Source organism: Marmota flaviventris, chromosome 2, assembly GCF_047511675.1.
Source record: "Marmota flaviventris isolate mMarFla1 chromosome 2, mMarFla1.hap1, whole genome shotgun sequence".
NCBI classification, from domain to species: domain Eukaryota; kingdom Metazoa; phylum Chordata; class Mammalia; order Rodentia; family Sciuridae; genus Marmota; species Marmota flaviventris.
In genome coordinates this window covers 135,438,246-135,464,733 of record NC_092499.1, presented here as the reverse complement: position 1 = coordinate 135,464,733, position 26,488 = coordinate 135,438,246, and the positions used below count along the sequence as shown (strand labels likewise).

At 41.1% G+C, this 26,488-nt stretch overlaps 1 protein-coding gene, 1 long non-coding RNA gene and 1 other non-coding gene across 3 annotated transcripts in view; 2 read left to right on the top strand and 1 right to left on the bottom strand.

Moving 5' to 3' along the window:
- Nucleotides 1–503: 503 nt before the first annotated feature.
- LOC114079583 (uncharacterized) lies at nt 504–8,160 on the top strand. Its single transcript, XR_003580500.2, has 4 exons — nt 504–627; nt 1,061–1,175; nt 5,572–5,694; nt 7,728–8,160. It is a non-coding gene; the product is annotated as an uncharacterized lncRNA (long non-coding RNA).
- On the top strand, nt 6,776–6,905 carry LOC114081363 (small Cajal body-specific RNA 15). Its single transcript, XR_003580788.1, has one exon. It is a non-coding gene; the product is annotated as a small Cajal body-specific RNA 15 (non-coding RNA).
- Fsd2 (fibronectin type III and SPRY domain containing 2) overlaps nt 8,154–26,488 on the bottom strand; it is a 29,185-nt gene continuing 10,850 nt past the window's right edge. Inside the window, exons 6-12 of the mRNA XM_027921425.2 lie at nt 23,516–23,671; nt 20,990–21,124; nt 20,329–20,479; nt 17,731–17,864; nt 14,832–14,964; nt 12,922–13,098; nt 8,154–10,355 (exon numbers count right to left, since the gene is read on the bottom strand). Of these exons, the coding sequence (XP_027777226.1) occupies nt 10,103–10,355; nt 12,922–13,098; nt 14,832–14,964; nt 17,731–17,864; nt 20,329–20,479; nt 20,990–21,124; nt 23,516–23,671 (1,139 nt within the window). The 3' untranslated portion in view covers nt 8,154–10,102. The remainder of the gene's footprint in view (nt 10,356–12,921; nt 13,099–14,831; nt 14,965–17,730; nt 17,865–20,328; nt 20,480–20,989; nt 21,125–23,515; nt 23,672–26,488) is intronic.

The window sequence follows — 26,488 nt, the reverse complement described above, 5'->3', positions numbered from 1 at the left end:
AAACTAAAAAATAAATATTTTTTTTTTTTTTAAAATGGCTGTTTGCACCAGTGGTAATGAATTACCAGACGCTTAGAAGCTTCTACTACTCTGAGATGACAGGATGACAGGAAGCCAATGCGCAATGTAAGTTGGCCATCCTATGGGGCTACAGGATAAACAATAAGAAATTACATACAGAGAAGGTGGAGCAAAGTGGAAAACTAGGGCAGCTGAGGTTAGGGAGTCTCAATTCGAGTGGATTTCCGCGGGGTCACGAGAAAGGTCCTGCGGCTCTCCGAGACCCCACGGAGAGATCCAGGCCACCACTCCACTCCCTATGACTATGGACAGAGAAGTACGAGCCGAGGTTCCGGTCTCCGGAATCGCCCCTACGGTCCCTGACAGAACACTCTGATTCCTTCCGACCCTGCGAACAGAACTCTCGCCGCTCCCGTTGCGTCGTGTTGTTACGTGGGGCGGGACTTCCTGTCCACGCCCCGGAAACCAGAAGAGGATCTTGTCCGCCGGAAAGAGAGGAGTTATTACCGAGACTCTACAGCGGGTCGTTGGCTGCAACTGTAGTGTAGAGTAAGGCTAGCTTCTGGTAACCGGCGAGAGGAGTGACCCTGGCGTCCTATCAGGAAGGTTGGCTGCCTTATCGGGTTTTAGGGGAGTAGAGGTGAGGGGAGTGGGTAGGTTAAGTACCACCAGCCAACTGGGCCTCATGTTTGGTGCGCTGTCCTCGTTTTCACCACATCTTTTGAAAACTGAGGTTGGTTGCACTTGGAACTGTGATAGGAATCAATATGGAAGGGAGAAATACGCACTCACACAGAAAAAAAAAATTAAAAAATAGTTAAAGCCGTTCGCGGTGTCGCATGCTTGTATCCTAGCTACTTTGTAGGCTGAGGCAGGAAGATCGCAAGTTGAGGCCAGCCTCAGCGAGACCCTGTCTCGAAATTTTTAAATGGGCTGGAGGTGTAGTTCAGTGGTAGATTCCTTGCCCAGCCCATGCGAGGCCTGAGTTCACTCCCTGTACCCGAAAATAATAATAATTATAACAATAATACTTTTTTAGAAAAGGAGAAAAATCAGTTTTCACATATGCAACGCGCATATGGGCCTGTAGAAACTCAGGTAGTGACTCCTGCGTGAACAGCAGTACCTGTTGGACTAATTTTAAGCACTCAGATGTAAGTTGAATTTTTTTTTTTTTAATATTTACTTTTTAGGTGTAGATGGACACAACACAATGCGTTTATTTTTATGTGGTGCTGAGGATCAAACCGGGTTCTGCCCGTGCTAGGTGAGCACTCTACCGCTGAGCCACAATCCCAGCCCAATAGAATATCTAATGAGCCATAAATAACAATTTTTTTTTCTTTTGGTGCTGGGGATGGAACCTAGGGCCTTGCCCGTACAAGGCAAGCACTCAACCAACTGAGCTATATCCCCAGCCCCCAAGTTGAATTTTTAAGCTTCCTAAATCTGCCTGTAAGTCGGTAAGTCGTTTGATATTAGAGGTGGAACAAAGCCATCTTAATTATTCCTGTTATTTCAGCTTAGAATGAAGCATAAGGAGAGGACACAGATGGAAAGTCACATTTGGTTCATTACAAAGCCTGATCTGAAAGTACAATTTCTCATTTCCAATTAAGAAGCCTTTTTTTCTTCACTGTGCTCTGAATTGCTAATGATTTGTCTTTTGGTCAGAAGTGAAAGGTGTGGAGTGAAGAGAATGGTGATATATGTTCAGATACAGTATGAATCCATCAAAGGAAATAAGTCGTATGTGTCAGGAGAACTGTCAATCATCTGTCTTTGATATTCTATAGATGCTGATAAGGCTGTGAATCTTTTTGTTATTCTATAGATGTTGATGAGGCTGTCATGTCACTTCTGTCATATCCCATTTAGCAGTATATATGTTATAACAGTGTGAAGATGGGACTTTCATTACTTGTTTCAGACTTCTGTCTAGGAAGTACTGGAGATCAACAAGATATGTGTTTGTCATAGAAGACTTAGAGCTGACTACTTGTCTGTCCTTTTGCTGTGACTATTTGCTTAAAAGAACCTGTAGAAGTTTACACAAAATTCTATGTGAATGAGACCATCTATAAAGAACTTGTAAGTTATTCGCAATCTGAGTGAGGTGTTGTAGAGTATACTACACTTAAACCTCTGCTGTCTTTTACAGTAATATGACATTTGGTCTTTGTGCAGTTCAAATGTGTTTTTGCATTATTGCTGTCTTCTTTCTCATATCAGAAATGTAAATGTGGTGCAGGAAAATGGCAAGCCTGTGGAGAAAGTAAGGGAGCGTAAGATGTCCAGAAAACAAATTGTACCTCAGCAAATATTGAAAAACTCTTAGCAAATGGAAAATCGTAACTACTAATGAACTAATTCAACTGGATGTTCATTGTGGGGGAGCCATGGCTACTTTATACAAACAAATTTCAACCTTTTTGGTCTTAAGATGCCTTTAAAAATTATTGAGGACTCCAAAGAGCTTTTGTTTTTGTGGGTTATTTCTATCCATATTTATGGTATTAGAAAGTAAAAGATGAGAAATGTTTGAAAACAAGAATATACAAGCATACACTTTATTAGTCGTCAGTGATAAATGTTCTCACACATCAGATAGCCTTCAGTTAAATTGCTGTTACTCATGGAATGAGAAGGAAAAGGGCAAGTAATGTCTTAGTATTCTTATGAAAACAGTTTTGACCTAACACCTGAAGGGCTTTCAGAGGTCCTCAGAGGGACATATTTTAAGAAAACTGCTTTATGCAAATGTTTCAAAACTTTTTATATTATTTACATAAATGATTGTATTTGATTATGACATGAACAGAAGTATCATATAAAATGCAATAACAAGCAGTCTTGTGTCTCCAGAAACTGTATAATTGAAGGCACAAGGAACACAAATAGGTATACATTTTGTGTTCTTTTTTATCGTGTTGGGTTTTCTTGGAGGGTGAGAGAGGTTGAACCCAGGGCCTTGCACAAGCTAGGCAGGCACTCTACCACTCAGCTTTAACCCCAGCCTTGACTGCTTTTTTTATATGGCTTCAGACAGTGGTTGAGACCAACTCCTGGAGAATCAAGGGCTGAGAAGACCACCAGTTCATTGGCTTTGGCAGTTTTTATTTTTGCTCATTCCCTTGGCCAGTTAACTCTTGCTCACCTTCCTTGCCAATAACCACTAGTGTGTTACAGCCTCCCTCTTCCATGTTCTTTCTCTCTATCCAAAACTAATGATTTTTCAATGGATAAGTTCTGCACGAAAACATTCACTATTAAATATAATTGTTATGTAAAATAGGGTAAATGGTATTTAAAATTTCTGGATGTTAGGCTGGAGATATAGCTCAGTGGGGGAGTACTTGCCTAACATGGGCAAGACCCTACATTTGATCCCCAGCCAAAAAACAAAACTATATATTACATAGAAATCCTGGATAAATAGTTATATATGGTTATTTTGTGGGAAAATGGCTTATGGTCCTTTGAAAAGCTGAGAAAACATATATTTCTGATTTAAAATAATGGAACACAGGATCCCACTAACTGAAAATTTTAGACATCCATCCTCCTCCCCTTTTTTTTATAGTTGTAGATGGACAGAATGCCTTTATTTTATTTTATTTTTATCCATTCCCTTTTTAGAAAGGTTGAGATTTTAATAATGATAAGTGCCCTCATTTGATTAAAATTTTTTTTGTTAGTTGTTGATGGAATTTTATTTTATTCATTTAAATAAATATATGTGGTGCTGAGACTAGAACCCAGTGCCTCACACATGCTAGGCAAGTGCTCTACCACTGAGCCACAACCCCAGCCCTTCATTTGGTTTTTTTTTTAAAGAGAGAGAATTTTAATATTTATTTTTTTAGTTTTCAGCAGACACAACATCTTTTATTTGTTTTTTTTTTTTTTTTTTTTGAGAGAAAGAGAGAATTTTTAATATTTATTATTTATTTTTTTTAGTTTTCGGTGAACACAACATCTTTGTTTGTCTGTGGTGCTGAGGATCGAACCCAGACGCACACATGCCAGGCCAAGGCGCTACCGCTTGAGCCACATCCCCAGCCCAACATCTTTTATTTGTATGTGGTGCTGAGGATCGAACCTGGGCCACACGCATGCCAGGCGAGCACGCTACTGCTTGAGCCACATCCCCAGCCCCCCTTCATTTGATTTTTACCCTACAAAAATATATATATAAATTTGGCCAAAGTTGTTTAGAGAAGGACTGTTAGTTAGGTACTGACAATATCTTTTTTTTTTTTTTTTTAACCCCAGTACTTAAACCCTAGGTGCTTTACCACTGAACTGCATCTCAGCTCTTATTTTTTTAATTAATATTTTTATTTTTAAAAATTAATACAGATTCTCAGAAAAGTTGCCAAGACTAGCCTGGAACTTGAATCCTCCTGGCTCAGCCTCCCAAGTTGCTGGGAATAGAGGTGTACACTACTGTATCTGGCTGCTACTGAGCTACTTTAATTGTTGCTTTGTATCATTTGTGAAGGAGTCTTTCCCATGAGTTTTAAAGATACTTGACATTTGAGAAGGAATCACCTATGATATTTATAAATACCTAAATTTGTTATTACCTCTACAGGGTATAATTTTCTCTGTAAAATTCTTAGATTCTGCATCTAGCTTAGAGTCACATAATTGTGTTGTGCTATAAATACCAGAGAAACAGTCAAACTTAGTGACCAAGTGGGCAACTTCTATGCACCAACCATCTAGGGATTATGTGCCAAATGTTTAATTCAGAACATTGAAAATACACACAGGTAGGTCTTTGGGCTATCTTAGAATAGTTAAAACTATATTAAATGTGAGTGCTCAAGTTATCTTACAGTAATGGGAAGAATGTTCTAAACTACATGCCATCTTTCCCACTACCTGGATTCTTCTATGCCCCTTCCCAGTCTTCCCAGATTCGAAGTCACCACAATGTGCAATTACCGATGGGACTTTTGTGTCTGATGTCATGGGTGTTTTGAGACAGAAGAAAGGTTGAAAATGACTGTTCCATGTTGTTAACCTCACACTCTCCACCCACGGATTTGAAGGATGCTTTGCTTTCCGTTGAAGAGGCTTTTACTTTGATCTGGAACAGGCTTTGATGTCTCTTGTCTTTTCAGGTATATGAGCTCTCTGAAAGCTGAAAGCAGTTGTTTCCATATTCTTTATCATTCAGAGATCATGGAGGCACAGCCCTTGCCTTTTGAGCTGCTTATAGTCAAGTGGAACAGAGAAGCCAGTTTAGCCATTGCATTTTTTGTTTGTTTTTGTGGTGGTGGTGCTAGGGATTGAATCTGAGGCCTTGCACATGCTTGGCAAGTGCTATACCACTGGGCTACCTTCCCAAACCTTTTTATTTTTTAAATATTTAAATTTTAGTTGTAGGTGGACACAATACCTTAATTTTATTTTTATGTGGTGTTGCTGTTTCGAACAGCACATGAGGATCGTGCCCAGTGCCTCGTGTGCTAGACGAGTGTTCTACCACTGAGCTACAACCCCAGCCCTTCCAATCCTTTTTATTTTATTTTGATACAGGGTCTTGCTAAACTGCTGAGGCTGGCCTTGAACTTGCAATCCTTCTGCCTTACTCTCCTGAGCCACTGGAATTACAGGCATACACCATTGCAATCCAGCTCCCACTTAAGTATTCCAAAGTAGGTGAGTATGTGGTACTCAACTCAGTTTGGGAGAGAGAGGAATTAGGCAGTACTTCCCAGAGGTGATTTTTGAGTTATACAGGCAGTAAGTAGACAAGGATGGGAGTTCCATTTTGAATGCCTAGGAATTTGTGACTGGTTTGTAGATTGTAAATGGTACAAAGGATTGTAATCAAGTATTTTAACAGGTTTTTCAAAGTGTTTTCCTTCTTCTGGATAATGCTTTTGTTTTTTTCCTTCTCTGTTTTACTCCTTTACCCCTTGATTAGAAGGATGTTTGGAATGTGAAAGGAAATAGAAGGGTAGGAATCTGGGTGACAGAATAATAGGTTTACCAAGAAGTAATGCAGATCCATCTCTAAAAACTGTGTTCCTGCTTTACTAAAATGCAGTTCTTTTGGTTGGTTACTTTCCTATTGAATATGTTATATTCCTGTTGCCAATCCAGACTGCTTGAATTTAAGGGCATCTCTTAAAAGATTCCCATTTTGGCTTAGGAATGAGAATGGGGGAAACAGCAAGACTAGGATCCAAGTTCATGCGCAAAAACATTTTTATTGGCTGTCTGAGTCACTGCATGTTGTTTAAATTAATTACAGGCTATTTATTTTGTACATTTCAAACCAATGAAGATTTAATTCCACCAAGATTTGAGTAAGTAAAAATAGAATAGAAAACCCTGATTCTGGCATAGTCTGAAAAAATGAAGAAAAAGCTGTCCATCTGTGAATTAGGCTTGGTGTTTTCTGTGATTGGCAATAGCAGAAAACAAGAAGCAAATCAGCACCTGTGCAGAAATGACTCCAATAAAATCACCACTACTTCAGGAGCAGTTGCTGTGCCCAGGTCATAGTCATGTTCCTTCTAGTAGACTTCCTACTGACAGAAAAGTTGCCAACTAGCTGGGGTCTTCTTTCCAAATAGCTATTATCTTGCATTTAGATAAATTAACCATTAGTTGCAGTGACATGAGCATATGTAAAGAGCTCAGTGCTCTTAAAACTTGAAGTTGTAAATTATCTTTCATTTAATATCTTGACATATTAAAGAGCGATATTTTAAATGCTGGACTTGGTCATATTCTGGAGACTAAGAAAATAGAGTCCTTGAAGTCAAGCTGATTCTGTTTTTAGCCTCCTAAATGAAAAGGTAGATTGAACAGGTCTTGTTTGCAAAAAAAAAAATTCAAGACCTACTTATCTACCAACAGCAGTTATATGTCATCAAACTATAGCACATAGAAAAAAAAATATTGGATGAGAAGAGTGGAGAAAGGCATAAGGAACACAGAATCTTAACTCTATTAATTCGTAGGAAGGTTACTAGAAATTGGAGAAGTGGTATTGGTAAGTTGAGGAGAGGATGTTTTCTCATAGTGCAGGCTTCAGAGAGTTCAGAAAGTTTTCTGGTACCTGAACCTCCTTGGATGGAGGCAAATGTGGTCTTACTTACAGAATGCCACAACACAGTGAACTGTGCTGGGGCAGTTTCCAGGGTGTGAGTTGTGTTAAGATTTATGATTTTAACAAATTTTGGAGGATGAGAAGTATTAAGAAGGTCCCACTGCCCACTCATATACTCTGTTTTATACTCCTGACCAAGTACATGTTTCAGAAATATTTTACTGGGTATGTACAGGTCATTGTGTATCATTTGAACCAGCAGGAAGTCAATTATTAAACATGTACTTTGATAAATAAAAGACAATTTAATTTTACCAGGAACCAATGTCATTTTATGTCCCAAGTTGCTAAGCAACTTTCCAATTCCATCTAGAAATGTATTTTAAATTCTGAATATTTGGATTACTAAACCCTTGGTGGTTTTCACCAGGATTCTGTAGTTGTTCATATTCTCTTTCCCCTTCATTAAACTAGGAAACCAAAGCTTATGTAACAAGAGTTATAAAGTGACACAGGTAAAGCTAAGAAAAAAAAAGATTTTAATTTTTTTTTTAAATTGCCCAATATTAGGGATTGTGATTACAGTGGTCTAATTTTTAAGAAATCTTTTTTTTTCTTTTTTTTTAAACAGATTTACCAGCAGGTTGCAAGTGTACATGGCCATGAGGTAAACCCTGCCCCTTGTTGAAATTTAGTTTCAGCTGATTGTTCAGTAGTATTTTAAGGAATTGAGTCTTAGGAAAAGCAAAAGTTTTGTTTGACTTTATTCTTGAATGTTTGGTTTTTTCTTCTTCTAGAAGATGAAATGATACTTAAACAAAAGTTCTTTTCTTCTTCCTTTGTGTGTGTGTGTGTGGGGGGCAGTTACTGGAACCTAGGGCCTTGGATATGATAGGCAAATGCTCTACCACTGAGCCACATACTTAGCCCTTAAATAAGTGATCTTTATGCTGAATAATTGTGATAATTGAAATTGTTCATATTTCTTGTTTAAGCGGTTTTTAAAAGTCAAAGATAATTCTAGACAGTTTTTTTCTTGATCAAATAAAATTTTATTAAAATCCCATAGGTGTCAAGTTTTTATCATTTTATCCATTCATCCATGTTCTTATTACATGTGATGTACTCTATACATAAAACCTATTAGAACTCTGAATTAAAATTTGCCTAATATATCATACTTCCTGTTTGGTTGTTTCTATTTTAGTAGCTGAGAACATCTTTAAAAATACATATGGGTATTTTAGTTGTTTATAACTTGAACCATTTCTGAGCTTATATCTGCTGCACCTTTCTTATTTCAGAGTAGGTGGTAGAGCTTGGTAGGGCAGGTATTTATCTACGAAGAACTGTTGCACGGTAAGTGGTTAATTCAGGAATCTTAGCTGTTCTTTATACCAGTAGGCAAAGTTCAGTAGGAGGTGAGAGGTGTTTGGTGTGTCCAGTTTTGAGTGTGCTGGCAAGTGTGAACATTTCAAAGTGAAAGGTTTTTTTCATTTACAGATCCTTAAGTGATGAGAGTTAGGCATATCTTGTGTTGTTTAGAGAGCATCTGGAGTTGTTACTTTGCAGTTTGACTCAAGCTTTGAAATGCTGTGTGTGCAGAGTTTAAGTGGCATCTAGAAACTGGAACTGAAGAACAATGTACTGACAGAGCAGGGCACCAAGGTTACTGAATGGCACCAGGACCATGAGACACGATGCCCTGGAGCCACTGGCTGCACACCACTCTTCCCACCAGTACTCAGCTCTGTCCTGTGGTGGGTGGATTTCTTTTAAAAATTGTATATTTGCTCTGTGCCACATATTGTTAAACACTCTCAGTTTGTTATTAAGTCACCCAGTCCTATGAGACAAGTATTATTTTTCCCTTTGAAGGGAAATAGAAGGTCTGGATAAGGTGACTTTTTTCCAGGTCATAAGGCGAAGTAGTAACAAAGTAGCAATCAAACCCAGGTTCCTGTTTTAAAATCTGGCTCTTTATATTACAAGACAATTCCTAGAATCAGTTGCAACTAATGTTTTCTAATTTTTTTCCCATCTATTCCCTCAGTTCTCCACTTAGGCACATGCACACAGTGAAAGCACCACGTTTGTGGTTAGTGTTTAATAGTAAGTAGTGCTCTGGTTTTCCCTGTCTTGCTACCAAGACATATATATCCTTCTGTTCCTTCTTAATATTTCCCTTCAGATTTTGCTCGTCTCCTGGCTATATGTAGGTCCTTTGCTATAGTTTTGAAAGAGCCCTGCCAGCCCTCATGTGGAGAGCAGTGAGCAGCCAAAGAGCAGTGGTTAGATGAAGAAGATATTCATTTACTCAACAAGTATTTGGTGTGCACCTGTTACATGTTAGCATTTGAGGATCAAATGATGGACAAGAAAGATCCTTTTGCATGCCTACCTTCATGGAATTACTCATTATAGGGGTAATTTCAAAGTTAGTAATGTGAGCACCACGAAGGAGAGTGCAAGGTATTAAAGCATACAGTGGTTGGAATCTCACCACAGTGCTGCTGTTGGGAAACAGGGAGATTCTACTTCCAGAAAGGCACATATCTTCCCTTGCTCTCTTTGGCCAGCTTCTTGTCCTCTCAAATCTGTTCTTTATACTAATGAAATGTGATGAATATGGAGAGGCTGCTGAAACCATGGACTTTCCTTATCCTCTGCCAAGCTCCATAGGACTTAGAGATTCATTACAGTTTGCACATATACAAATTGACAAATGGTAGTTTGACTACTTGAAAGCCCTATGAGTTCATTTAGTGCAATCCATCATTTCACAGCTGGACCTGACAGTGACTACCCTAGCATCTTGCAAATAACTCTCCTCAGGACTAGAATCCAGGTCAGGTGAGAAGAGTGGCAGCACACCAGTCTGCCATATAATAACATGAGCCAAATTATGCTCAGCACATGGTGCTTGGATGCCAATTTTGGCCAGTGGAGGATGAGTGACTGAGAGGGTTAAATACAGAAGAGAGACAAGAAATGACATCAGAGGGTCTAATAGAAAGTGACATGCATTGGCATTAAAATGCCATTATGTATCTTTAGACACCCTGGCTTTTCCAAAGAAAAACAGGGATGTACAAATTGGTGAAGCTGACAATTGAATGTGTATAGATGTTGAGAAATGTCTACGTTGAAAAATGACAATTTTGAATTTTCATAATCTAATAGAATGCCAATCTTCTTCGGGGAAACTGTTATTCGTATATCTGGAGTTGTCCTGTTGTGCAGAAATTCATACTTATGCCTGAAAGTTAAACATTGACACAACAAAGCTTCAGAAATTCTCTACGTGAAGTATTTATAAAATATCTCATTAACTTAATAGTACTTCTGTACTTTTGCTATTTTCTTTTATTAAATGACTACCAAATAGGCCATCCCCAAAGCTATACTCTTTTCAAACATATCCTAAGACACATTTTCAAACTATTGAGCAACTTGTTAACCTAAGAAACATAAAAAATCATGATTTCATACTGCATCACAGTACAGAAATAGAACACATTTGAAACATTTGGATCTCAAGGCTTAAATGTACAGATCATTTATAATAAAGACATTTGAGTGCAACCCTGTGGTCTTTCAGGTGATAAAATAGGCCTTTGGGTCTAAACTCTTAAGTACACAGATACTTGAAGCATCTAGTTCTTAAAGTAAGCAGGGCATCTGCTGTCACTAGGACTATTTTTTTGGTGTTTGGTAGCACGAGCACCCTTTATCCATATTCTGTATCCTGTGTGCTTTTGGAAAATGGCTGAAACCCAAATCAACCATAGGCATGTCCTAATCCTACAACATGCAGACATCTGAAGAGGTCTGTGCACCAGCATGCCAGTTCAGACTCCTGGGATGTATGCTTCGAACATGATCTAAATGTGTCAGAGCAAGCCAGCCTGTCTCCATCCAACTCACCTTATCTTGTCTCCTTTTTTCACCTGAACAGCTACCAGAAGTTAAATGAGTCCTTTCTCTACCTTTCCTGTCACCACCAATAGAGTACAAGACCATGAATCAAAAAACTATAGCTCACTAGCAGACCTTATCCTCATTCTCCACTCCTGCTCAAGCTGCAGGCTTTGTTTTTGCTCTCTTTTGTCATTGCTTCTCCTGTCTTCTCATGTCCACACCTTTCGCACTACACACAGACTCCTGTTTCTTTTATACTTCTTCCATTTCACTCTGCCCCTTGTCCCCACCTCCCATAGTGGAGATTGAACCCAAGGCTTTGCACATGCTGGGCAAGTGGCTCTGCCACTGAACTACACCCCTAACCTTTTGAAATTTTGTTTTGAGACAGTCTTGCTAAATTGCTCAAGTAGGCCCGGAACTCATGATCCTCCTGTCTCAGCCTTCCCGGTAGTTGAGATTACAGGTGTGTTTGCCACCAAACCCAGCTGACCTTGTTCTTACCTTTCTGAAACGAGACTTTGAATTTTATTCTTACTTTAGGCAGAATCCCCATATCTGGCTTAGTACATAGTAATTCTTGCCTCCCGGTTGTGGTTTAGATAGGAGATGTCCCCCAAAAGCTCATGTGTAATACAATGCAAGAAAGTATAGAAGTAAAATTATTTATTTATGAGAGCTTAGACCTAATCAGTGCATTCATCTCCTGCTAGGGATTAACTGGGTGGTCACTGTAAGCAGGTAGGAGGTGGGGGCATTGGGGGCTTAATTTTGCGGTATCTATTTTGTTCCTGGAGAGCACAACTCTCTCTGCTTCCTGATGACCATGTCCTGAGTTGCCTTCCTTCACCACACACTTCCACCTTGATGGTGCCTTGTTTTGGGCCCAGAGCAATGGAGAGTTGGCTGTCTAGGACAGACCTCTGAAACCATAAGTCCCAAATAAACTTTTCCTCTTCTAAAATTGTTCTTGTCAGGTCTTTTGGTCATGGGCAAAAGAGCTGACAAAAACATGCCCCAAACTTATTCTGAAGTTCAGTAGAGTCCAGTATAATCTAAATCTCTTATGGGGGAAAGCTAGCCTTGCCATTTATGCTTGGGCATGACAATAAGGTTTTAAATAACCACGATAGAGAGTAGCAGAGAACACTGGATGAACATTAGGATTCATCAAGCCAAGGCGGGTCCAAGGCTCCATATTATAAGAGGTGCTGGGAAAGCAATGTGGGGTTTTGTTGTGGGGTTTTTTTGTGTGTGTGCGTGTGTATGTGTGTGTGTGTTCAATTTTTGAAGTAACGAAGGTTGTAACATAGCCCTTTAAGACTAAAGTTTTGTCTATTGGCCTGCATTCTTTCGGAGTTTTCTTCCAGCAACACTGAACTATTCCACATGTAAAGACAGCTCAGCTGCAGAAGCTGTAGTCACTAAGCCTCTTACATTTACTTAAAAAGATGGAATTGGGGCTTCAAATCAGACTGCAGCCACTTAACACTGATGCTGAACATAAATGAAAAAGCAATCACTTAGTTGGTTAAGAATTCAGTTGGTGAAGCCAGACTGCCTGGGTTTGAATTCAAGCTCAATCTATTGGGTAGACTTATCTAACACCTATGAGGTGCAGCCTTATTTTTAAAATGGGGTAATAAAATTGTGAAAAGTAAAGATAATGCATGTAAGAGGATAGAACAGTATTGGCACCTAAATGAGTTCTCTATGAATTTTATTTATGTTATTTTTGGAGACAAGTTGCTTGCTATCCTCTCATTTGGACTTAAGAAAAGTGGATGACAACAACTCCCAGGTGGGAATATTTTATAAAACATAATGTGGGCCTTAATTATTGTTAGTGAAAACCTCTCACCGAAATTCAACTTTTAATCTCCAGTATTCAGCTTTTACTTTACCTTGATGATGCAAATGTGTGCCTCATGCACCAGGAGTAGCAGTTTGCTCCCAGGTCTTCCTGCTTAGGGACATCTTCAAAAGCCACACCCACTGTGTAGTCCAAACACTCATCCACCTCCACCTCCCAGTAGTGGCGCCCTCGGACTGGAATTAGATTTCCCATGACAGCAACACACCTGGTTTTAGAAAGTGGAAGCATGTCTGATTTGAGGGTGTCCCAAGCCTGACTGTGCAGATGAGTGACACCATCTGCTGGTGTCAGTAAGCAGGTAGTCTGTGAATGTGGATGTAGGTGCTTGACACATCACTTGTAAAGCTGTGAAAGCTCAGTGGCTGATGCTAAAGGTTCTAAGAGAAACATACACTGTTTGATGATGGGAGAGGAGAAGACAACCCACAGAATAGGTTCTGCTTGCTCTTAAAATTGGGGTTTTTCTAGTAATAAAGGTTAGATTCATTTGTTCACTTAAAAAAGGGTTTAAAACTCAAGAGAGGGCTGGGGATGTGGCTCAAGCAGTAGCGCGCTCGCCTGGCATGCGTGCAGCCCGGGTTCAATCCTCAGCACCATATACAAAGATGTTGTGTCTGCTGAAAACTAAAAATAAATATTAAAAATTAAAAAAAAAAAAAACTCAAGAGAATGCAGCCAAGGGAATGATACGCTTGAAGTTCATTGGCCAGCACTTGCTTATGGTACCAAACAAACATGAAGGGGGTCTGAGGTAATCCTATGTTATGGATGACTCCAGGGAGAAGATAAGAATTCAGAGGCTGCCCCAAGAATTGCAACATAGCAAGCATCCCTCACAAATCCTCAAACTCTACCTCCAAAGTTCCACTGAGATTTATACTGACAAAGGTCAGAGTTATGATATGTTCTATAAAAAGTCAGATCACATCATTATTTCCAAAGGAAAATCTGAGTTAGATCTGGGCCCAGACAGGCCTCTCTCCCAAGTCCAACAACCTCAGCAACAAATGTCTTACTGAACAATGGCTTACTGGATCCTTGATACACTCCTACAAGGTGGATAAGGTAACCTTCAACTTAATTGTGTTTGGTTCTGGGGATCAAATCCAGGGTCTTGTACATGCTAGGCAAGCTCTCTGCCACTGACCTACATTCCCAAACTTTTTCATGTTAGTTTGAGACAAGGTCCCACTATGTTGCTCTTGCACAGCCTGACAGCCTAACTCACATCTCGGTGCCATGATCTCAGCCCAGGCCTCAACTGCCCATATCATCTCCTCATCTTCATCCCACCAGGCTCCTACCTTGAACTTGGGATCTTCCTGCCTTAGCCTTCCAAGTTGCTGTTATAGGCATGTGCCACCAACACCGGCTTGAGAGGCCATGTTTAATGGAAACTGAATTAACCTTTGAATTTAACCAATCTGTGTTCTTATTCTCCTGTTGCTTTAATGTTTCTATCTCTATTTGCCCTTTTTATGCATCTTTGGGAAGGAGGATGGTATAAATAAGTAACTTCAACATCGAGTACTAAGCTCTGGATGTAGCTAGAGAACTCGATAGCCAACCAGCGTCTTTGGTGAAACCCGTCATTCAGGTCACATACAAGCTCAATGATGAGCTTTAGGGCCGGCCATTCCATCGCCCAATATCCTATAGGAATTTTGGTACCACAGTGTAGGAGGAAGCACACTGGACTAGTTAGTAGGAGACAATAGTGGTGTTTGTGCTCTTGCACAGTCTAACAGCCTAACTCACATCTCTTGGTGTCATGATCTCAGCCCAGGCCTCAACTGCCCGTATCATCTCCTCATCTCCCTCCACCAGGCTCCTACCTCTTCACTCATTTCTTTTCCTCTTTCTAGGCTGCATCTGTTTAACATAATCCAGTTCTCCCTGAATAACAGTGTCATTAGGGAATTTCAGTCAATAAAGTACCTGGTAAACTGGGTCTTGCTGGGTAGCAGCTCTCTTGTAAGGATTTTCCTTTCACTTCGCACCACTGTAAACCCATCTTTAGAAATGGTCAACCAGGAATGGCAGGTGTTCTTGTTCAGGTGAAAGTAGCTTCCTGTGGAAGAAGGGAATACCTGAACCCAGATGATTCCCCTCCTGGCGCCTCCTCCACCCCCCCATCCCCTGAAGCCAGTCATTTTACTCCACAGCATGGTAGGATTAGCTTCGTGTGGGATCCGCTTAAGCCTGCTCTTTGCAGTTATAGCCATCCTATGAGTTCAGGATGACATTTACCGTGTATGGGGTAGTTCTTGCGTGCTTAGCACAGCCCTAAGCAGTTTGCAAGACTCACTTCTTTCAGTCCTCATGATTACTCTTAGAAACAGGTGTTACTAGTTCTATTTTGTAGATGAAGATACTGAGGCACAGGTAGTTAGGAAATCAGCTGGCACATGATAGACCACAGATTTGAACCCCATACTTGATTCTAGAGGCTGTGCTCTTAATTTGTAAGCTGTAAACGCCTGCACTTGGATAAGAATTTCCAGCTTTTTTACCAAGAGAAACAGAAATTGAAGGAATGACCCCCCTTTGCCATTCCAGAGAGTGAACCTAGGGGTGCTTTACCACTGAGCTACATCCCCCTAGCCCTTTTTAAATTTTATTTTGAGACAGGGTCCCACTAAGTTGCAGAAATTGGCCTCAAATTTGCAATCTTATTGCCTCAGCCTCTATGTAGTTAGAGGTGTGTGCTACGTGCCAAGCCTTGAGGCAATTTATAATAATCCACTTGACAAAGGTTAGCAAAATCAAAGTTTCACTTTGCAATTAGGGCAGGAGATCATTCATCCCCAAGTCATGATGAAAAGAAAGCTCATCAAAAAGTGGTTCAAAATAGATCTAATTAAAAATTATCAGTATTAAAAACCCCCGTTATTTTAGGAACATAGCAACTCATTTGCCATTACTGTCCCTTAGTCAAGCTTTTCTAAGGTCCCATTTTGTCATTTCTAATTGTCTCAGATGAGTTCAAGCATCACCACCAAACTGTTCACGATTATTTCCCACAATCTGATGCTATTGGGAACTTCATTTACTATCTGAGCTGACTGGTGGGGGAGCCGTGTTTCTACCTCACAACTAACAATGTGTGGCCCTTATTGGCTGATTTCTGGTCCCAAACATACATATGAACATTTATGTATGAATGTGTATATATATATATATATATATATATATATATATATATATATATATATATATATAATGTATACAAATGTATGTATATGTGTTTTTTGCTGATTCATATTCATTTTTTAAAATATTTTTTTGTTGTAGATGGACACTATATCTTTATTTGAATGTGTTTCTGAGGATTGAACCCAGTGCCTCACCCGTGCTAGGCAAGTGCTCTACCACTGAGCCACAACCCCAGCCCTGATTCATATTTATTTTAGTTTTCCATTAATAGTGTGCATGCTATGGGGCTGGGGATGTGGCTCAAGCGGTAGCATGCTTGCCTGGCATGCGTGCGGCCTGGGTTCGATCCTCAGCACCACATACAAAAACAAAGATGTTGTGTCCGCCAAGAACTAAAAAAAAATAAATATTAAAAAAACTCTCTCTCTCTTTAAAAAAAATAGTGTGCATGCTAAAAAATTATTTAAACAAATCAGAGATTACTGAATAATTGAGCTGGCTGTACTTTTGCTCTCCATTCTCTTATTGAAACAGAATTTGGTATTTCAAAATACCAGATTGGCTCAAGAATTTGAAGCACTAGGCAACTGAAGGAAGGCCCAGCACTAGATGAAAGAAAAACCCAAATCCTAATGCTAGCAGTAATCTTTTCCAGCTCTGTGTCCTTAGGTGGCCCTTGAACTTGTTTTTCCCATCTGTGTGGAAGGAATATAAATGGGGGTTAATTGCAAGACCTCTCCTCCTAGCATTGGTAATGAGGACAAAATAACACAATGTGTCTCAGTGAAATATCCTAGTTAAGGAAATGTCCCTGACCCGGAGCCAGGCTCCCTGCTTCTGCTGCTTACCTGTAAATCACTCACTCAGCTGGCTTGGCTGGTTCTGCTCTAAGGTGTGGGGAGACCCGCCTGGCTTCTGTGTACCTTGGCAAATCTCAGAGAGCAGAGCCAGGATAATAGGAGATGTGTGGGTATTTCTAGTGAGGTCTCTGCTAACTCAAGACTTGGATGTGAGATGTGACGGTTCTCTGATAGAATAATGGCAAATGAGAAGGAATATGAGTATCCCCTAGGGCCAAAGAGAAGGCTGGACAACTGACTTTTAAGTTGGTCTTGAGCTAGGGAGATGGCTTGGACCCAAAGCAGGAACAGGGAGGTAAGCAGAGGCCAGTAACTTTTGGTAATTCCATAAAGACCTGGTCTCAAGGGAGTTATTCAATTTGTATAAGATATATGATGTGCTTGAGCCACCCAGATCCAGTGGGACAAGCCTCTAGTCCAACTTGGGCCTGAAAAAAAAAGCCTTGAGTTCTGGGCTGGGATTGTGGCTCAGTTGCAGAGTACTTGCCTAGCATAAGTGAGGCACTGGGTTCGATCCTCAGCAAAGAAAACAAATAAAATAAAGGCATGCTGTCCATCTACAACTACAAAAAAAAAAAAAAAAGGGAAAACCCTGAGTTCTAATGCTCACTCGGCCACAAAATAGTGTCTTGGGCCTTCAGTCTTTCATCTGTTAAATGAGAATAGAGGGCTTTGATTGCCCATGAGCTCCTTCCAGGCCTGACTTGCCATGTGTTCATATCTACCTATATTCATCTGTATTTTTTTTAAGTCATAGCAGCACTGAGTGTGCCAAGAAGTGGCCACCTTGGGTCACAGAGTGTGTGGGCCAGGGCACAGACCTGTGGTGTGGACTGTAGCAGGCTCACTCCTGGCGCTGGGACCCCCAACATTGAGGGCTCTCACGTAGATGATATAGCACTGCCTGGGCTGTAGCTGTATCAGGGACTCACAGGTTGGGATGCCCACAACAGACCTGGGCAAAGAAGCAGAGATGCAGTCAGCATGAGGTCAGGGCATCCAGGCCCAAGTGCCACATGTCCCTTTCAAAACAGGGATTTTAAAAACACTCTTGTTTTCACCATCTTTTGACCTGCAGCAGTATAAAGTATTGGCTCCTCCTCAGTTGCCCTTAGAAAACCTGTGGTCCACTTTCTTACTTGTGTCTGTTGCTGTTTCCCTTCCAAACTCCTTACCCAAGTCTCCCAGGCACCCAGCACCAGGCTTGGTAAATGCAGCATCATGGATCATTCATGTAGTAAAATCCAGCATATCTCCATCTGGCTATTAGGATCATGACCTCTCTTGAGGGCAGTGACTGAGTACTATTAACTGCAGTACCATGCTGGGCCCAAAGAAAGTTCTCAGTATGTGTCTATGAACAAATGACTGATCAGAACCAAAGGGTCCACTGAAGTCCACCTTGATACCCACGCTCTTGGAGGAAAGCTGCCCATTGGGAATAATCCAATTCATTACTATTGTATTATTCAATAATATAAGCTCACAATTGCCACTGTCTGTATTCCTGTGGTTTTAACCCCATTTCAGGCCAGTGGGCAAGAGAAATCTTCAGAGTTATGCTCATCTACAGATATAACACTCTCATCCATACAGGGCCAGGATGTTCACACCATCTTGGAGAATGCAGCTTCAGGCCAAAGAGGCACTTTTGCTTATTCTTTCAGTAGATATTAACTAAGCACCTTAGGTTCTAGATACTGTATAGGGAAGCCTGGGGGAAAACCAAATGCAATGCCTGCCTTCCTAGAGCTTGCAGTCTAGATGGGAAGAAAGGTGTTCCTCAAGCAATTACTATGGTAACCTTGACAAGTCCACAGTGTGCTGTAGAGTATCTAGGGGAGGAAGTTGAGTTCCAAAGAATGACTAGGAAATAACTGGAGAAAAGGGGGATAGAAAAGTCTTCTACATGGAAGGCAAAGCATATGGAAAGGTCACATGGCATGGAGGAGCAAGGAAAGTAAGAGGAACTAAAATATGACCTATGTGACTAGAGCTGAAGAGGGAGGAGGAGCCAGTGTGGGATGAGCTGGAGAGGCAAAAGGGTCCAAAGCCTGTGAAGGAGTTTTGCCTTTCCTTCCACAATGGGAGGTCAAAGCTGTATTTGTACTGGGAGAGTAAACACCACCCAGATCACTCAGGCCACTGACAAGCCCTCTGAGTGCCCCATCATTAAAGGTTTGTCCCAGGTGTCTGGTGCTCTGAAGGTATCAGCACAAACTGCAAAGGAAAACTTAAACCACTAGAGTGACCAGAAGCAGTGGACACCTCTACCACCCTGCCTGATTTCTGAGTATCTATAGGAGTAGAAAACCAAGGTTAGCCTTAATGGGGCTATGGACACAGACTTCACCTGGAAGAGCTAGATGGTATAAATGGTCAGGTTCCAAGGCCAGCATTTAGCACAGAAGAATCTGCTTCCCTTACAGCTGACTCCAAACTCCTCCACCATTTCTCCAGGTCCAGCTCCATGCACCCCTATGCTTCACAACAGGCTGTCCTACATGCAGTGGCTGGTGCTGTCCTGCCTAGTGGGTTTGTTCCCTTTCTACAAGGTTCTGGACTCCTGGTAGCAAGACAATGGAACATCTATGTTTCCTCTGCTGTACACAGCTGACTTATCAGATCTGTAGACCCTGATGGTCATGGAGTCCAGGCCTCATCTACTTGCGAATGATTTTGCTCTGAAAAGCTGGGTGAACATGAGCCTCCAGACAACCCTCTACAATAGACAATATTCTTTGTATATTGAACTGCAATACCTGGTCTTTCCTCATTCCCCTCTCACTCTCCTCCCTGAATTCCAGACAGATGGCTTCTTAGTTCCTCTAGCATTTCCAGCTCACTCCTGCCCTGGGGCCTGTGTCAGGTAGCTCCTGTCCAAGGATGGAGAAGCCAGGTGTCAACTACTCTCCAGCTCAGTCCCTCCCATCTGTCCTGCTCTCAGTTTAAATTCTACTCTATCCAAAGGTGGTTTCCATATCCACCTCCATTATCTAATTAATTACATTTCATTTTTCTTCCTAGCATTTGAGTGCTTCAGAGCACTGAGTATTTTACACATGGGTGTTTTCAAGGTATTGTTTGTTTCTTCAGTTTGACTAATATAAGGGCAGGGAGTGGTCTTTCTAGATTCCCAGTGTCTCCCCTCCCCAGGACCTGGTACCACCTAGGCTCTCCATATTTGTTGAAATGAATGAATGGGAAACCATACTGGGAATGGGAGGGGGGAGTAAACATGAGATTTATCCATTTATTTACTTACTTGGTCATCATTCACTTTCAATAATAGTATTTCAGCTACTTCTCATGAAAACCAAGCAATCTAAAATTAAAATTCCTATGTGTCACAAATTCTGAACTTCTCTCCAGACTCTACACACTTTCTAAGTAGCCCAACAAATGCCCTCATAACTCACTCAGTTACTCCCAAGGCTTCTGGTGTTTCTGCTTGGGTCAGCTCCACTGTGTATGAGTCCACAGGATTCAGATTCCCAGACTCCCAGCAAATGAATGCAGCCTCTTCACAGCTCCTTATCTCTTTGCTTTTTATAATGGGAGGAGATGGGGCTAAATGTAGGAGAAAAAAGAGATGAAAAACCATTATGTTCATTTCTAGTCATTTTGTTCAGAGCCGTGGACAAATATCTTAACCACCCTCTTCCTCCCACAGAAAAGATACAATGCAGTAAAAAGTACCAAGAAGGGGTTGGGTATGTAGCTCAGTGGTAGAGCACTTGCCTAGCATGCATGAGACCCTGGGATCCATCCTCAGCAACACACACACACACACACACTCACACACACAGCGCCAGGGAATCCCTGTTGATATTCTTGGAGCAGAGGATATCTCGATGCTCAAATGTCAGTGTGGCCAAAAGTATAACATTTTTTGAGATCAGCCATAAGAAAATGTTTCTGCTGTATCAGGCACATAGATTTGGTGTATTAAATAAAACCACACACACATAAAAATCACACAGCCCTTTCTGTCATTTCAAATGAAATCAAGAGCCCTATTACCTATAGAAACCTGTACCCTGGTGTACCCTGCTATAGAAAATAAGTGGTCCTCATTACCTGTCATGTATACTGCACGCTCGCTGGAAGGACTGGGGCCAGCTCTGTTCTGAGCAATGACCCAAAATTCATACTGGGTATTTGGTTCAAGGTTTGCCACTGAGCAATATGTTTCTTTGATGGTCACTGTAAACTCTGTGGGGGGAAAAAGAATTCAACCTTTAATAGGCCAAGTGGCTCCAAGTTCATTGTGCTGAATTCCACTGTAGTAGATTATAAAACTGGCTGCAAATTACACCCATCCTTATATGGATGGCTCTCTGCAATGTGACTTTGTTGTTCCTCCTTTTAAGAGGTTCTTTCTTGCTATTATTTAAAACTGGACTTACCTATTTGACTTGCTTTCGATGATAAGGCAATGACAAATATGATATAAACAGAGGCTTGGGAAGTGCCAGTGCACAGGGGCTGCTAGGAATGCTTCCACTACATGGGAACAAGTCCAAGCCCATCTCTTGGAGGTTGTGAGACAACATGGAACAGCCCTAGCACCCAAGTCATTGCAGCCATCCCAGCTGAGGCACTAGATTAGTGAGGTCACCCTAGACAATCCAGTCCTACTCAAGGTGGCTCAGACCAGAGTTGTCCAGTCAACCCATAGAGTTATAGGAAATCATAAATGTTTTTTTATTTGAAGCCACTAGGTTGCAGGGTAGGGGGGTGTATTATTATGTAGCAAAAATGAAATGATAACAACTCCATTCCTCCTCAGAAACCTGCAAGGCAGGGATCAAATCCACCATTTGATACCAGTTTTTTTATGATAGCAGGGTCCATTTAAAAGACCTTCAAAAAATTTCCACGACATAGCCCCCACACAATGGCCTCTGCATGTCGGCAGAGGGTGCTAGCATGGTTAGTTTGTAGCAAAAGCTGTGATTATTCAGGTTTGACTTCCTTTTTTTTCTTTTTTTTTTGTTTGGGGGGGGTGGTACAAGAGATTGAACTCAGGGATACTCGACCACTGAGCCATATCCCTAGCCCTATTTTGTATTTTATTAGAGACAGGGTCTCACTGAGTTGCTTATCACCTTGCTAAATTGCTGAGGCTGGCTTTGAACTTGTGATCCTCCCTCTGCCTCCAGAGCTGGTGGGATTACAGGTGTGCAGGTTTGACTTCTTGATCCCCATCCCCCCTTTTCCTTTCCCTTAAAGTTCTCTTGTTCATATAATCCACCCTCCTCCTCTCTCATCATCACATAAACTTACTCTTTTCTCAAGCATTTCACTTCCTTCCTGGTCCCTGGATAGAAATATCATCCTCACCTTCTGGAATTCAGAGCTCTCCACTTGCATGGCCTGGTATAGTAGGCAGGGAGCCTTCAAACCTGTTCTCACCCTGGTTCTGCCAAACTCCCTGGGTCCACACAAACAGCTCATTTCTCTCTAGGTCTCAGCATCCTCATACACAAAATGGAGATCCTAAATTTTCTTCTAGCAATCTCATTAGAACCCCAGGTGCACAGGACAGGTCCTGTTGGGCCAGACCTGATCCTCTGATTCCTTCAGATACTTAGTGGGGTCTTTTGGGCAGTCTGATTCTTCTTTTTGCTATGGTTTAGATAAGTGTCCCTTGAACGCCCGTGTGTTGAAGGCTTGGTCCCTAGCCCATGGAGCTATTGAGAGGTGGTAGAACCTTTAGTAGGTAGTGCCTAGTGGAAGGAAGTTAGGTCATTGAGGGTGTGCCCTTGAAGGGGATATTGGGACCACAACTCCTTCCTGTCTCTCTGGGCTCCCTAGCTACCATGAGGTGAGGACAAGGTGAGGACTGCTACCATAATAAACTACCACCATAGGATCAAAAGCAATGGAACCAAGTGACCATGGACTGAAACTTCAAAAATCCTGAGCCAAATAAACCTTTCCTCCTTTAAAGTTGATTTACTTCAGGCATTTTTGTTACAGTTATGGAAATTTGACTAATACTGCTAAACAGGAGAATAGTTTATAAATTATTGAGGGATAGACTACTCCAGCCCTAAACCCATACCAGCCATTTCCCTGGGTAAAAGATGGACCAAGAGCTGCCAGCAGGGGAGGTAGGTGGCCATTCCCAGGAGCTGTCTCAATCTGAGGTGTAGATCTGACAGCAGCATTCCTTATAGTTTGTAGAGATTCCCTCACTCTACATGAAATCTGCAAATGGATCCTCCAGTTTCTCCTGTAGCACAGGATTACTATGGGAAGAGCCAGTCTTAACTTTTACCTGCCAGGACATGCTAGAATTCAGCCCAGCTGGTTATCCTTAACAAGGGGCATCACTAGCCTTTCCTGCACCCAAAGCGGACACAGATTGATCCCAAGGACAACTCTGACCCCATGGCTTTATGGTCTTCTTTAGTCAGGCCCCAGCTTGCCTTTCTAGCCCTTTCTAGCCCTTTCTGCCATACTCTGGGCATTCCCAGATGCTCCACATTCAGACTCCTCTCTTCTTCACCATCCCAGCTGCCAAGAAGGCAGTGTCTGGTCCTCTGAGGGGCCTGAACCATTCCCATGGATGTGAGCATATTCCTGGTAGAGCCTCACCTGCTTGGTCCTTTCCAAGTGAGCTGTCTTGCACTGGCCGGTAGGATAGCTGATAGCTCTCCACAGTGTCATCAGAGTATAAGCTCCAGCACACCCGGACCGAGGAACCTGTAGCTGAGTTGGGGGCCTGTGGATTTATCACTGGAGCAGAAGGAGCTAGAAAAGGAAAAAATAGAACAACAGCAACAAATGAGGAGGCTTAGGTGGTATGAGATGGCCCCTTTTATAGGATCATTGATTAGCAATCCCCCAATGAATCATGGTCTTTGGGAGCCCAAAGTGGAAAAGAATGGAGACACAATGCCTTCCAGCCATGAGCCTGCAAGAACAACCAGGGTACCCATTTTGGATAAATGCAGATAAGTTTGGGGGGCAGGGGTCAGTGATAGGGTCTCAGGTTGGGGTACAGTTTGCATATCCTCAGGTTGTGGGTCCTCTAGCTCTTCCATGGCATCTGAAAAGATAGGACAGCCAGCCCTGGAGTGAACAGAGAGAAAGACTTTAGCTGAGTTGCTCTGCTTTTCCTGAGGTAGGGGTCCAATGGCCATTTCCCAGATGGCAATCAGAGAAGATTGGGGTGGCTATATTGTACTTTTCAGAATAAATTTCTTCAGAGTCTTCTTCTCTGTATGTTAATCCTTCTTCCACCTCCATCCCAACATACAACACAAATGAGAAGAAAACCAAGTAATGCTTTTTCTCTGCTCTTCTTCCATGCCAGCACCTCCCTTTACCCCAGTCTTTTAAGAATGCCCTTAGTTTCAAAATTGAAAATTGAAATTGAACAATGTGGATAAGGGTACAGTTATCTTTTTTAAAAAATATATTTTAATTGTTAATAGACCTTTATATATATATAGTTGTGGGTGGACACAATACCTTTATTTTATTTTTATGTGGTGCTGAGGATCGAACCCAGTGCTTCATGCTTGCTAGGCGAGCACTCTACCACTGAGCCACAACCCCAGCCCCTAGACCTTTATTTTATTTATTTATATGTGGTGCTGAGAATCAAACCCAGTGCCTCACCCATGCCAGGCAAGTGCCCTACCGCTGAGGCCCAGCCCAGCCCCGGTACAGTTAATCTTAAAGGAGCTTACCTAGCTCATCCTTTCCTTCCTGTCCAGAAACTCACAGACCACAAAGTGACAAGGGTAAGGAGGGAGACAGAGAATCTACATTCCAAGAGGACAAAGTCCAGGGTCCCAGAAGATGCCCTTCTCTACACTGTCAAGAAAGCCCAATCAAGAGATGCAGTGTAAGAGGAGGGATGATTTGGGAGCTTTCAATCACCCAGGATGCACCAGCTGCAAGCAGGAGGGGAGTCATCTCCTTGGGAGCCGAACACTGAGGAAAGTGTCAATGCCTCTCAAGTGCTAACTCGTACCTTTGTGGCTTTCCTTCCAAATGACTAGGCCTGATTGTTTGGGTAGCACCCATCCTTAGACAAGAGAAAGGACCATCCAATGAACATCATAAATCAGTGAAATCTTCTCTTGAGCCAGTAATTCTAAGAATGACCCCAAGATTTGTGGTTAAAGATACTCATCACAGTATGATTTATAATGGCAAAAACTAGAAACATTCTAGTCCCCAACAATTGAGCATTAAGTAAAAATGATTAAGGTACATAGCCATTAAAATGATGTTGAGGAAGAATCTATCAGTGTGCAAAAATACCCATCATAATTAATTTACTAAAAAACCCCAGCAGATTACAGAACAAAATCATTTTATTTTTATAAAAAATCTGCAAATAAAACCCTAAAATGATATATACAACATTGTTCGCAATGTTGCTGGTGGTGAGAAAGGGAGGGTGTGAAGTTAAAAAAAAAAAAAAAAAAAAGCTGAGTTCTAGTATTAGCCTTAGAAATAAATATTACAATAATATTTTTGAGAGCTACTTGGCACCATGTAATGTGTTCTCTGTGCATTACCTCACTTAATTTTCACCATAGTCTTATAAGCATGATGATGTGCATTTTACAGGTGAAGAAACCAAGATGACTCAGAGAAGTTAGGTAAATTGTCCAGAGTTACACAGCTAGGTTGGGATTCTCACCAGCTCCATAGAATTCCAAAGTTTATTTTTTAGCTACTCTGCTAAAAACAGCTGCTCAGGAACAACATAAACACAACATTTAAGGAAACTAAATTCAGACTTCTCACTTTGTCTAAATTAAGCAGAAAGGCAGATGTTTAGAAAGTTAGGCAGACTTTACACAGAAAATATTTCAAGGTTGCCTAGAGCCAGATGTTGGCACCTTGGATAGATTAGCCTCTCTTATACTTACATGCCATAAAGACAGAGTAGTAAGTTGGAGGGGAAAAATACTTATTTCTAAATCTTTGACTTTATAGACATCAAAGTTTCTCACTCAAAGGTCAAGGAGTCTTTAGGGTTTTCTACAATAAGATTATGTTATATCTACAAAACAGACAATTTACTTTCTCCTTTCCAGTGTAGATACTTTTATTTATTTTTCTTGCCCAATTGTTCTGTCTAGGACTTCTAGTACTATATTAAATAGAATGTTGAGACTGGGCATCATTGCCGTGTTCCACCTCAGAGACAAAGGCTTTCTGTTTTTCATTTTTAAATATGAAGTTAGCTGTGGGCTTGTCATAAGTGGCCTTTATTATGTTGTGGCACATTCCTAATTTGTTGACCATTTTATCACAAAAGAGTAAAATGTCAAATATTTTCTTTTCATATTCTGACATGATCCTGTGATATTTATCCTTCATTCTGTTAATGTGGTCTATCACATTTATTGATTTGCATATGTTGAACCATTCTTGCATCTCAGAGATAAACCCACTTGATCATGGGTTTATCTTTCTTTTATTTTCTCTCCTTCTCTTTCTTTCTTTCTTTTTTTTTTTTTTTTTTTTTTGCTTCTTTCTTTCTTCCACTTAACCTCTGAGCCACATCCCCAGTCCTTTTTACATTTTTATTTTGAGACTGGA